The 14,136-nt window shown below is 45.6% G+C and overlaps 1 protein-coding gene across 4 annotated transcripts in view; it reads left to right on the forward strand.

The window, feature by feature from the left end:
- Positions 1 to 14,136, forward strand: part of PLOD1 (procollagen-lysine,2-oxoglutarate 5-dioxygenase 1) — a 230,834-nt gene that overhangs the window by 192,160 nt on the left and 24,538 nt on the right. For all 4 annotated transcript variants that reach the window (XM_029579326.1, XM_029579322.1, XM_029579324.1 and 1 more), the window contains 2 exons: positions 12,186 to 12,290; positions 13,619 to 13,744. In XM_029579326.1, coding sequence (XP_029435186.1) covers positions 12,186 to 12,290; positions 13,619 to 13,744 — 231 coding nt within the window. The remainder of the gene's footprint in view (positions 1 to 12,185; positions 12,291 to 13,618; positions 13,745 to 14,136) is intronic.

Raw genomic sequence — 14,136 nt, forward strand, 5'->3', positions numbered from 1 at the left:
TGCTCGCTCATTCACTATCTCTCTCCCCCACCCCCACCCCGGGAACTCGCGGGAGCAGCAGCCTCCTCCCAACGCTAACCTCCTTCATTTTCAGCCCTCGCGGAGGCGAAGGCGGAGTCCCATCGGTCGCGGTTGAAACTCTTCATTTTCCTCCGAGCCGCGCTGCAGTCTTCTTCCCGTCTGACATTAGCGTGGCCTCTTCTTCCGCGCAGGCACCCGATGCTCACCACTTCCTCTTCCGGGCCGCGGGGGGGGGGGGGGGGGAGGAGAAGAGAGCACGCCGGTGCCGCTGACTCCAGCTGTCCTGCCCGCGTTCCGCCCGGGCTGACAGCATTTTAAGCCCGGGCGGCGGAGGGACCGGGGAGCAGCTGGGTCAGCGGGGAACCGCGAAGTGTGGCGACACTTGTCCGCGAGCCAGATGCAGCCCTCAAAAGAGCCATATCTGGCTCGCGAGCCATGGGTTCCCGACCCCTGAACTAGGGTCACAGACGCTTGTCAAGGATGTACCCCATGAGGTTGACACCAGGACTTGAAGACCTTCCAGATATGAGCATATGCCTGTGATGTTGATGATTTCCGAGCCCGCAGCAAGGTAGATATAACTGCCTCTGGGTAGCCCTTCTTCCTTAACTGTCTCCTCTCAAAAGCCAAGCCGCAAGACAAAAGCAATCCACCCAATCGAAAAATATAGGGCCCTGGTGCAGGAGATTGGGAAGATGATCCAGCCTCAGGAGCCCGTCCAAAGCCAGATTCACGAGGTCTGCAAACCAAGGCATTCGTGGCCACTTAGGAGCCACGAGAATCACTTGTCCTGGGTGAAGCTCTATTTTCCAGATTATCTTGCCCACTAGCTGCCAAGGAGGAAACACAGAGGAGAACGCCGACCGGCCAAGAGACCACCAGAGCGTCGACTCCCTCCGGGCCGTAATCCCTTCTGCGACTGAAGAAGCGTGGAACTTTGGCATTTGCGTGGGTCGCCATCAGGTCCACATGAGGTTCACCCCATCTGCGACAGATCAGACGCATGGCCATTTCAGACAGCTCCCATTCTCCTGGGTCTAGCTGCTGTCGGCTGAGGAAGTCCGCTTGTAAGTTGGTTGATCCTGCTATGTGAGACGCTGCTGACATCTCCAAATTCTGTTCTGCCCAGGACAGTAGCATCGCCACTTCGAGAGCTACAGGACGACTCTTGGTTCCTCCTTGTCTATTGATATAGGCCACGGTTGTCGCATTGTCCAACAATACCCTAACCGCCTGATTGTGCAGTACGGGGAGGAAGTGCTCCAGCACCCATTGAAAGGCCCTTGTCTCTAGGCAATTGATCGACCAAGTCGCCTCCACCGGTGACCACCAGTCCTGAACCACTCGGGACTGACACACTGCCCCCCAGCCGGACAGGCTGATGTTGGTCATCACCACGATCACCCTGTGCTCCAGATGGCCGTGGGCAAGCCACAATGACAGACTGGACCTGGCGGTGGCTGTAAGCGGTAGCAGAAGATGGAATTGTTCCAACAGCGGATTCCAGCGGGCCAGCAACGCAGCTTGTAGAGGTCTAATATGCACAAAGGCCCACAGGACTAGCTCCATGGTAGATGCCATGGAACCAAGAACCTGTAAATAATCCCAGACTCTGGGCACCAAGGCTCGCAGCAAATTTCAGACTTGGCCCTGCAGCTTGCGAATCCTGTCCTCAGAGAAAAACCTTCCCCACCCGGGTATCTAAGCACACTCTCCAAAATTCCAGGACCAGGGAAGGGATTAAATGGCTCTTGGTGAAGTTGACTACCCAACCCAGGGATTTCAGGCGATGTAAGACCACATCCACTGCCTGGGAGCATAGAACTTCTGACCGCTCGGTTAAGCCAATCGTCCAGGTAGGGATCCACCAGAATCCCTTCCTTCCTGAGGGCCACTGTTACCACCACCATAACTTTGAAGGTCCATGGTGCCGTGGCAAGGCTGAAAGGTAGAGCACATAACTGGAAATGTTGCCCCATGATCATGAACCTGAGGAACCTCTGATAGCCCTGTTGGATCCCGATATGGAGATAGGCTTCCATCAGGTCCAGGGATGCCAGATATTCGCCCTTTTGAACTGCTGCAATGTCAGAACAGAGCATCTCCATTTGGAAGTGGGGCACCTTGAGAGCCACATTCACCTTCTTCAAATCCAAGATGGGGGCAGAAGGTTCCTTCCTTCTTTGGGATGACAAAGTAAATGGAGTAATGCCCCTTCCCATGCTCTGAATGGGGGACGGGAACGATGGCCCCCCAGGGATCGGAGTCGACAGAGGGTCTGACAAACTATGAATTCTTTTTTTGAAGACCCGCAAGGGGACACCAGAAGCAGGTCACTTAACGGACGAGCAAGCTCTAATGTGTAGCCGTGTTCTATTACAGTGAGAACCCACCAGTCTGATGTAACCTTGACCCACTTCTGGAGAAAAATGGTAAGGCGGCCCCCTATGACGAGGACCGTGGAGTGGGTCGGCCACAACTCATTGTGCAGAGTTGTCCCCACTGGACCCTTGTCTTTGCACCATCCCGGGCCATCCAGTGTCCACGATATGACTGTGACCAAGGCTGGAACCTCCCCAAGGCTTGCCTCTGGCCCGAGGTCGGAACCCTGCTCTGACAAAACCGGCTTTGGCCACAAAAGCAGAGTTGGCGGAAGAAAAGGGCCTCTGTCCTCTAGGCCTATCTTCTGGGAGCTTATGGAACTTGTTCTCTCCCAAATTCTTGATCAGCTGCTAGAGGTCCTCCCCGAAAAGGAGATTGCTTTTGAAGGGGTGTGCCCCCAGGTAAGCTTTGGCGGAAACATCTGCCGCCCAATTCCGGAGCCACAGCAGCCTGCGTGCGGACACCGCAGAAACATGGTACGCGAGGAAGTGCAAAGCAGATCATAAAGGGCATAGGCACCATACGCCACTATAGTCTCCAAGCATTCGGCCTGCTTCTCCTCCGAGGGATCAAGATCCTTGGCACTTTGCAACTGCTGCACCCAGCGGAGGCCTGCTCGGAGCATGTAACTGCTACAAACCGCAGCACGAATGCCCAGGGCAGAGACTTGAGATAACCCTCCAGTTTACGATTCTGGAGATCCTTCAAAGCCACTGCTTCTGCTACAGGAATAGTCATGCGCTTGGTGACCGCCATAACGGATGCATCCATTTTCGGGAGCCTCAGCAGCTCCAAGATATCCTCAGGCAAGGGATATAGTTTGTCCATCGCCCTGCTGACCTTGAGGCCTATCTCTGAGTATCCCACTCCCAAAGCATCATCTATCAGAGCATGGCATGCAGAGGAAAGGACGTAGCAGGCCCACGCAAGTTCGCAAGAATAGGATCCACCTTATATGGGCCCAGTTCCACTGGCGATTCCAAGCTCTGCCAAGGTATGCGGAGTCAGGGTTGCCAACTTGTCATGCTAAAGTAATCGCACCACCTTAGGATTATCCCCCTCCACAGAGGGCAAATGATCAGGCCTGGCATCAAGGTCCGGTGCATCAGGGGGCAGAGTGGGGTCCACTGGCCCCTCCCCCGGGTCTGAATCGTCCAGGAAGACTTCCCAGGTGGTTCCCCGTACCACAGGGGCCTGCACTCTGCAGATCCTGGTCGCCGTCGGCGTATCATCCACCCTGGGAATCTTGGCCGGTGGATCCCAGGGGGTTTGAGAATCCTTTCTTAGGGGCACCACTGGCCAAAATGTCCTGGTGCATCAAAAGAATAAACTCCGGCGAGAAAACTGCAGGACCACCTACAGTCTCCTCCGGGGAAAAAAAGGTCCTTCTCCTGAAGCCCCCCTATGGCCCCTCGGGCCTCCACAGGGCTGGTAGCAGCTGGAGAGATCGCTGGGGGAAGATCCCCACCCTCCACAGCTCTCTCCACGGTGTTAAACGTGCCCAAAATGTCCGCCATTCCCGCGCTTAGGGGGAACGGGTCGGCGGTGAGCTGCTGAGAAGCGACCAACCTCCCGGTGCTCGCCTGCTGCGCTATTGCACCCAAAACGGGCACCCGAAGAGCTCTCCCTGCCAGGGAGGCACAGGTCACAGCAACCCAAGGAGACCTGGCTCGATAGCTGTTCCCCACAGCGCGAGCACCGGCTCGTGCGTGGCATGTCAGGTGCAGGAGGTTCAGGGCAGTCACCGGCAGCTGCAGGAGAGGGGTGAAATAAGGATCTGGAGGGAAGGAAATCCCCAAACAGTCATCCCCACAGACCAGAATCTCCTGGAAACTGCTGCGCAGCCTATCAGCCCTGCCGCCAAGTCCCCCTCAAGCAACAGAAAAGTTCTTTTTTTTTTTTCTTTTTTTTTTTAAAGTCGAGAGAGAAATAAATTAAAGGGATACTTCCCTGAAGAGCTGGCAGAGGCTGCAAAGCCTGTAGTTGAAGGAGGGAGCTGGACCACCAGCTATCTAACTGCTGGCCAAAAGACAGGAGCCAATTTTGGGGTTCCCAACCCCTGCTCGTCCACCGCCTACTACCAGAGAGGACGGTCCCACCAGGACCTAACAACTCCCTGGGAGGCTCAAAGGTCTGAAATCCCTTCTCTTTCCTTTTCTTTTCTTTTTTTTTACTCAAATTCATGCTTGGGATCAGAACTGCAGATTTTGTACCACCTCCATCTGCTGGAGACGGAGAAATACTGAAGAGCAGCAGGTGGCACCTCCACCATCTGCTGGAGACAGAGAAATACTGAGGAGCAGCAGGTGGCACACCAGGTAAAAAGAGAGCGCTCTCATTGCTTTTCTCTGTCTCCATCTGCTGGAAGGGAGGCAAAACCCAGCTATCTGAACTCATCTGGGTCCATACAGGGAACATAAAGACCTTTAGTCAAAATGTTTTCTTCATCAGAACTGAGTATAACTGGACAAATGAATGACTACTGAGCTCAGTCCATATTCTCTGTGACAGATCTTGCTCCGGACGTCCACTTTCTCCCCTGCCTCTGCCTCACTTCCTAGTGTCTATCCCTAAAAGATGGGGCGTACCATCTTGTGTTTCCTGTGTAATTTCTTCTCCCTTAGATGCATCATCTGCAGATGAATTTTGAAATATAACCCATCGCTTTGCCCTTACTTCCTTGTTTTTATTCTTGCCCCAAGGGTATATAGAATTATCCACATAATCCTTTTCATCTCTAGTGAATTTGGATAATTTGTATCTCTTAAGACCATTTTTTAATTTATTCATCATCTTTTGTGATTCTTCAAAACTAAAATTGAAAGACTCCATAGTGGATGTTGTTTTTGCTGCATTGATTTGTTCATCCGATTGTTTAAGTTCATTGTAGAAGCTTTTAGATGATTCAATAATTATGTTTCAAATTTGTTTATTAAAGTTTCAAAAGAAATATTACAAACAATAAATGCAAAAGTATGCAGAGCATTGGTGTGCGCTTTCCAATGCCTGCCCTGTACAAACTGTATAACCTCCCCGGTGACCGCCCGGCGTAGATCACTTCTCAGCCTTCGACACCCTCTTCTCCCCCTCAGGACCGAGGAGATCGTAAGGAGAAACATCACCATCGAGGCATCGAAACCATCGACCTCGCCATCGTCTGAGCCGCCACCGAAGAAACCCCTGTGCACATCTCTACAAAAATTAATCCCCACTAGGGGAACATTATAATCATTGAGAATTAGGATTCTGGCCCGAGGTATAGCGTCTGTAGATAAGCATCCCATACAAGCAAGAAAGTTTATTTAGATTCTTTTTTTATACCGAAGTATAGCAGAATGCCTTCACTCCGGTTTACAGTGAAAAACAACTTCATACATAAAACGTATTCACAACGCACAAAAAATGTTGATAACAAGTAACATTTCGGCAAAGCAGAAGTAGAACAGATATAAAAGAGAACTACTTACAAATCGGTCTTGCTGAGATTTAACATGTGATAGTCAATTAGGGAAATAATTTAAGAGTAACATCGCAGGGGTGTGTTAGAGCAATTTATTCAAAGGTGAGCTGGTAAGGTATAAAAGGAAAGGTTCAAGGGAAATAGGGGAGTAAAAAAATAAATAAATACAAGACAAAATTAGAAGAGAGATGGAAAAAGAGGTAAGTCAGGGTGAGAAGGATTTAAAGAGCATGGTTGTTACAGGGAGTGAGTCTTAATATAAGGGATTAGATTATCCAATTCTGTCTGTGAATGTTTGTCTAAATAACCATGTTTAAGTTATTTTTTGAAAGATTTGGAGTCCCTGATTGAACTTAGGTAGATTGGTAGAGAGTTCCATTCTTTTGGTCCTGCAATAGAGAAGGCTCTATTCCTGGTGTTGGATAGTTTAGCAGAGGTAAGGGGGGGTATGATTAGTTGCAGTTTGCCAGTGATTCTTGTAGTGCGTGGTGTTTTGTGTAGTTGAATCATGTGGTCAAGGGAAGAGTTGTCAACTTTGTAGATTTCATTGTGTAGAGTAGTTAATGTCTTGTACTTGATCCTTTGTATGATCAGTAGCCAATGGAGACTCATCAGAATTGGGGAGATGTGTTCATATTTCTTCTTGCCGGTAAGTACTCGGGCTGTGGCATTTTGCAGTAATTGTAAAGGTTTCAGCGTAGATTTGGGGAGGCCGATGAAAATCGCGTTGCAATAATCAAGACTTGAGAAGATGAGTGATTGTAGAACGGTTCTGAAATCATGCAGGTGTAATAGTGGTTTTAAGGTGTTTGAGTATATGAAGTTTGTGAAAACCTTTCGTTTTTATTACGATGCATTTTTTGAGATTCAGTTCCTTGTCTATCCAGATACCAAGGTCTTTTACTGGGTTCTTCAGTTGGATATTAATGTTGTTGATTTGAAAGGAAGGCATTTGGGATGTATGCTCTGGCTTGTTTCTTTTTATGAGGATACATTCAGTTTTGTTCATATTGAGGCATAACTTTAGTTGGTTCAGGAATTTTCTGATAGAGTTGACGTGGTTTACTGTGAGGCAGATAGCATCTTCGATCGTAGATGTTATTGGGATGAGTAATTGAATATCATCAGCATACAAAAAGAAAGTTATGCCTAGATTAGAAATGAAATGACAGTGGGATAGGTATATATTGAAGAGGGTGGCTGAGAGGGCGGATCCTTGTGGTACCCCGGTTTTGCGGGGACAGGGATCAGATGAGATGTTATTAAAGGTGACTTTGAAGAACCTGTCATTTAAGAATGAAGTGAACCAGTCTAGTGTTTTTCTAGATAGACCTATGTTGGCAAGACTTGAAATTAGTTTTTTGTGGTCTACAGTGTCAAAGGCCGCAGAGAGATCAAGTAGAATTAATAAGTGACTTAGTTTGTTGTCAAAACCTCTTATTATTTTGTTAGATAAATTGATCAGTAGGGTTTCAGTGCTACGGTTCTTTCTGACACCGTGTTGTGTGGGGTGAAGAATATTGTTGATCTCTAGGTGTTCGTTGAGTTGATTCAAAGCTGCTTTTTCAGTCAACTTGGCAAGTAAGGGAAGGTTGGAGATAGGACGATAATTATTCAGATCTTTTGGGTCTAGGTTCTTTTTTTTTGAAATGGGAGTGATTGTTGCAGTTTTCAGACTGGCTGGGTATATGACCCTCTTCAAGTGATTTGTTTATAATTGCAGCTAAAGTTGGTGCAATGATATGTGCTATTTCTTTTAATACTCGGGTTGGGATAGTATCGAGGTCATGTCGAGCAGGGTTTATTTTTTTAAGCATTTTTTCTATTTCAATATTTGAAATTGGTTCGAATTTTGACCATGTTATCGTTGGTGGATCATAAGGTACTTCGTCAATAGAAGGGATGTTGAAGGATTCAGTTATCTTGTTTATTTTGTTCTTAAAGAAATTTGCGAGGTCTTGGCTTAGGTTATTAGCATCGGTAGTTGGGCTGATTTTGTTATTTTCTATTAGGTTTTTTACGATGTTGAAGAGGGAGTTTGATTTATTTGTGGAGTTTTTTATCTTTAGGCTATAGTATTCATGTTTGGCATTCAGAATCGCTTTCTTGTAGTCGGCAAGTTGTGTGCGGTATCTTTGAAGGTTTGATTGGCATTTGGATTTGCGCCATTCTTTTTCCAACTTTCTGAGATTGGATTTCAGAGTTCTGAGGTGAAAATTGAACCATGGGTTGTTTTTTGTTCTGTTTTGTTTTATCAGTTTTGTTTTCTCAGGATTTATGTTGTTTGCAGTTTGTTTTGTAAGGTGGAACCAAGATTGAGTGGCGTTATGTATATTGGATAGGTCAAGATTCATAAGTTGTTTCCCCAATTCTTGTTTGAGTGAGTCGAGTTGGAAGGGGGGTCTGTATTTGAATGATTGTGGTTTATTAGTTCTTGTCATTTTGTTGGTATTGATTTGTGCACAGCATTTAATTAGATAATGATCCGACCAGGGGACAGGTTTAATAGATAATGTAGTGTCGAAGAGGTATTGGTTGGTGAATATCAGATCCAGCGTATGACCTGCTTTGTGAGTGAGGTTGTTTACAAGTTGGATCAGATTTAGGCTGGAAAGCATGTCGAGTAAGGTTTGGCAGTTTTGAGATCTAGGTAAGGCATCAGTATGAAGGTTGAAGTCGCCAAGTATTATGGATGGTTTTTTTGTGTTGATGTTAGTTATTAAAAATTCTAGTAGAGGGGAGATCTCATTGTCGAAGTTTGGGTGGGCAATATACAAGACATATTTGTAGGAATTCAGAGTCGAGTATAGCAATTTCGAATTTCTTAGGAAGGTTGTGAGGGATCAGCTTCATAGAGAAATGTTTTTTATAAGGAGTAGTCCTCTTCCGCGGGATTTTCGTGGGATGGAGAATATGTTGTAATCATTGTTGGTTAGCTGATTTGTAAGTACAGTATCGGTGTCTTTGAGCCAAGTTTCTGTTATGGCGAAGAAGTCAGGATTCTTTGCTTGGATCAGGTCTGAAATAATCATGAGTTTCTTAGTCAGAGATTGGGCATTTATCAAGAAGAAGGTGAGGTAGAGTAGGTTTCTGGCATGTTTCAGAAGTGGGATTTTAATCAGATGGTTGTTTCTCGTCTGGTTGTTCACAGCGGGGGGAGCCATGATGGTGTTGATGGATAACTTCTCAAGGAATTTTAGAGTTCACCTTGTCTGGAAGTCAGCTTTTCCCATATATTTCTCATTAAGACTCATAGTGTGAATCTGATTCTTCAGTTGGGTCATGGTAGGAGGATTCTCCCCCATCCAGCATTACAAAATAGCTCGTTTAGCCAGTAACATTACTTTTTGAATCCAAAGGCGGACAAACTTGCGGCCTTTTGCTGCCCTTGTCAGGCTATCAAAAAGAATCACTGAGGCCCGCAGAGGTAAAAAACCCTGTGACAGTTTGTAAATATTGGACAACATTGCGCCAAAAGGTCTGAACCTTGGAACATGACCAAAACTGGTGCCCCAAAGTTCCAGGTGCCACTCTACATTTAATACATATGTCAGAGGGAGCAATCCCTAAAGGGTGCGCCATCTGTTGGGGATATTAATAACGCATTAAAAACTTATATTATATTCACAGAGAGCGATATTGCTGGTAAGAGATTTAAGCCCTCCCAAAACATTTCTCAAATTGGGTCACAGAAAGTTCCAATCACAATTCCGAGTGCCATCTATCCAAAAAGAGCCCAAATTCAATTTTGGGCTCTTTTTGGATAGGTATAAAAATAAGAAACTGATTGTCGGGAGGGATCATCTACATCAAAGATCTCAAAGAGAATCATTCTCTGTTCATTACCCCAATTCCGCACTCCTAAGGAGTGAATAGTGTCGAACCTGTAAATAGGCAAAAAAAGGGTGAGGTTCAACCTCAAATTCCTCCCTTAAGGATTGGAAGGACTGTATAATCCCCTCTTCCTTCAAAAATTTTGCAATCTAGGTTAGCCCCTGGGCAGACCATAAAGCAAAACTTTGCTGAGATAATCCCGATGGAATGGCTGTGTTGCCTGTTAAAGGCAAGAATTGAGACACATGCCAGTCCACTGCATACAACGACAAAGAAATCTCCAGGTCTGTACTAATGGAGCCACCAGTGGGCTCTGTCTATATTGGGTAGGTAGCACTGAAAGCTTGGAATGAAGAATATATCCTAACCCCAAGGGAGTAAGCAACATGTCTTCCAAAAGGAGCGGGGTATAGAATTGAGTTCCCAGAAGCCTATCGGCTACATGGCACAGATTACAAGCCACATTATACAGCCGAAGGTCCACCAACCCCAAACCCCCAGTTTCTCACTAACGCATGATGTTCATTAAGGCGATACGAGGCTTACCCTCTTTCCAGAAATAACTTCTTAGTAATTTTTCCATCCAGATGACGTCTGGGCAAGGAGCAGGGAACGTTTTTAAACATATACAACCATTCTGGCAAAATAATCATTTGAAAGAGGTTAACCCTCTCTGCCAGAGACAATGGAAAGTCCTGCCAACTATGTAGTAGCCTCTCAGATTCGTCAAGCAATTTTTGTAAATTGATCTGATATAAATGACCCAGATCTCTATGCAAAATTATACCCAGATACATAAAAGAATCAGAGACCCAACGCTTAGGGAATAGCCCCTCCCATATCAAACAATATCATCGGTAGGCAGTGCTTCACACTTGTCCAAATTTAACTTCAACCCTGCTGACCGATCATATAGAGCAAGTTCTTCCAGGACAACTCTAAGGGAAGTTGAAGGAACCACAATATGAAACAAAATATCATCTTCAAAGACTGCAAGTTTGAATTGCTGAGAAGACCTCTCCTTGAAAGGCACCATGATTTAATAATTAATATCATTAAGTATAGTGAACATTTGTTTAAGATGGAATTCCACCTTCAACAAAAAAGTTTAGGCTCTTTGTATATACAGAGTCCTCGAGGTATCCTTTCATTTTTACTAACACCACACATATCCATCTCTTATATAGTGCTGATATTTCTGACCATTCAGACATGACTGTTTTGGGAATCATTAATCAAAGAAGGGTCTTGTAGAAAACTTTAGAGCCCCATGTGCCAAACACCATGCTTGAATGGAATTCTTTTATTGATTTGATCTGTACTTAATAGCGCATGTCCAGGCTCTTTACATATAAGGCGCATGCGCCGGCGTTTTTGGACATTGATACTGAAATCTAAGTGAGAGCGCTCTGCTCTGGTAATGAATGTTGTGGATGTGAATAAAAACTAGAGAATTTAAAAAAATCTGTTAAGATTTCATATTTATAATATTATAAAGAACTGTTTATTTTTACAGTTCCGCCCTGAGGCAGCCTAGTTGGCGAAACGATTGGACAACATCAGTGGCAGATTGACAGGACAGTTTTTATTCATTTGAAGAAAAGAAATATGCTAAGTTCTCTTTATATAGAAAATATAGAAAATTATAGAAAATGTTTTGGGTAGAATAAAGATTATTGGATGGTTGGAGGTTTTTCTGACTGATTATAAACAACACGACATGTCCTAGGTTCAATGAACAAGATATGACGGGGGGGGTCTGAGGTCTTTTCTTCCATTTTCACATTTGAAAATCCAAGTTTTAATTATTGAAAAATCTTTCAACATGTAGATGAAAGATTAGTCTTGATTCAAGTTGTTTGCTCACTTTCACTAGCCCATCATTTGTTGGAATAATTTGCACGCACATATGTGACAAATTTTAAGTGGGCGTGTACATGTGCATGCAATCCCGTTTCAACTGCGTAAATCAGGATTTTAAAAGGGGTGCGTGCTGATGCCATTCCCAGTTTTACCAGTTCATTGCCAGTTCACCCAGTGAAGAAAGAGGTCCTCCAACTCCCCTTTGGTTTGATAGCCTTCACTTGCCTCCCCTCCAGTTAGTCCCAACACTTAAAACCCCGCAGATCTGCCTAATTTTAAGTTACACAACATCCATAGCAGAAGTAAAGTTACACGTCAGATTGCGTCATTATTTACAGGCACATCTTTGGATCACGCCCTGAAATGCCCATGCCCTGCCCCCACCATGCCCCTTTCTTGAATACTTTTGAGATGTGCGTGCAGCGGGAAATATGTGTACATCTCAGCGGCTTTTGAAATCCACTAGGCGTGCACGAGCCTGACGTCTTCATGCATCCCCTAATTAATGTGTGCATTAGGCTTTTAAAATATACCTGGTATCCTCTCATTTGTCTGTCTATTGGCTATGTTTTTCCACTCATCCCTTTCCTGGTATGGATATAAACGTTATGCCTTTTCTTTTCAGGGACATGTGCCGACAGGACTCGGACTGTGAATATTACTTCAGTCTTGATGCAGAAATTTCCCTGAACAATTTGGATACCTTGAAAATCCTCATGGAACAAAACAAGTGATTCCTGCAGTTTTATTGGCTAAAATTGTACAAATCTCTTCTCATAAGAGCCCATCCTGATTTGTCTTAGTACTTTAATTCCTTTTTTGTATCAAGATCCATTTTTCATCTTACTACATTCTTTGTAATGGGAACCCTGGGATCACATCTCTGTGGCAGAATCCTTACCCTGCCCGCGCGTATTCTGGGGCCGAATCCTTACCCTGCCCGCGCGTATTCTGGGGCCGAATCCTTACCCTGCCCGCGCGTATTCTGGGGCCGAATCCTTACCCTGCCCGCGCGTATTCTGGGGCCGAATCCTTACCCTGCCCGCGCGTATTCTGGGGCCGAAGGAGGTCGTTCAGCGGCGGTCCGGAACCCCCGCTGAACGACCTCCTGCAATCGATCTCCTGCCGGCGCCATTTTCCATACGGAAAACGATTTGTGGCAGGAGATCGTTTTCCGGACCCCCGCTGGACCCCCAGGGACTTTTGGCCAGCTTGGGGGGGGCCTCCTGACCCCCACAAGACTTGCCAAAAGTCCAGCGGGGGTCCGGAACGACCTCCTGCAGTCGAATCGTGTTGGTCTATGGCCGCCGCCATTTTGCGCCGCCATTTTGGAAAATGGCGCCTGCTGAAGACAACACGATTCAATTGCAGGAGGCTGTTCTGGACCGCCGCCGTTCCGGACCGTCGCTGGATCCCCAGGTAATTTAAAGCACAGATGCAGCTTTGATTTCCTTAAGAGAAGCGGGACACGGGAGTTGGATAAACCTGTCTAACACAAACAGTGCAGTTAGCCACCTTTGGGCAAACTCAGCTGGAACTAAGCTAATGAAATATATTAGGGAAAAAATTAAGTAGAGCAAGAAATAAGACCGCCGCCGTTCCGGACCGCCGCTGGATCCCCAGGTAATTTAAAGCATTTGGGGGGGGGGGGGTTCGGGAGGGTGGGGGATTTAATTTAAAGGGTCGGGGGTGGGTTTTAGGGGGTTTTAGTGTGCCGGCTCACGATTTTAACGATTTTCACGATACTTTACACACCCAAACGGCAACAATACGATTCCCTCCCCCTCCCAGCCGAAATCGATCGTTAAGACGATCGAGGACACGATTCACATCTCTAGTGAGGTTCCCTTATCTAGTTTTTCTGTAATGGGATCCCTTACTCATCTGTGGTTATTTTTGTTATCTTAGTCTGGTGGGTCTGGATAGATCACTTTGCTATGAAAGGAGCCCTTCATTCAGAAACCAATTTTAAACTATCTTGCTAACACGTTTAGTGCACTAATGATATATATCATTGATCTGGTCTCTTGCTGCTTTTTTTTTTTTTTTTTACCACAGATCCATTATTGCCCCCATGGTTAGCCATCCTGGAAAGATGTGGTCGAATTTTTGGTCTGCCTTAGGTGTAGATGGTTTCTATGCCCGCTCAGAGGATTATGTGGATATTGTACAATGGCAGAGAATGTGAGTAACTATATTTTTTTCTGTATACCACAGTGTACCTTTTATTTATTCTCTTATTGTAGTGCCACCCTGGTCTTGTGCTTGTATTGTTTAACTTAGTTTCAGAATATGTAATACCTGCTCAGATAGGTCCTTAGAGCTGCATTGAGTGGACACTTACTATTTTGTATTTCCTGACTCAGGATTGTTTGTCATTTAGATTCATGGTACCCTGGAATAGTTGTACCTTGATAAGGATTTCTGCAGTTTGAAAAAGACTCTCAGCTAAGCTAGCAGCACCTTCTGCTTTCTCTTCCTCACAAATCTAGAGGAAAGCATTGCCTTTTACCAGTTACATTACAAATACAACCAAAATACTCTAAAGAAATTCATCTCAGCTGTGCATTTCCAGA

This window comes from Rhinatrema bivittatum, chromosome 15 (assembly GCF_901001135.1).
Source record: "Rhinatrema bivittatum chromosome 15, aRhiBiv1.1, whole genome shotgun sequence".
Classification (NCBI taxonomy): Eukaryota; Metazoa; Chordata; class Amphibia; order Gymnophiona; family Rhinatrematidae; genus Rhinatrema; species Rhinatrema bivittatum.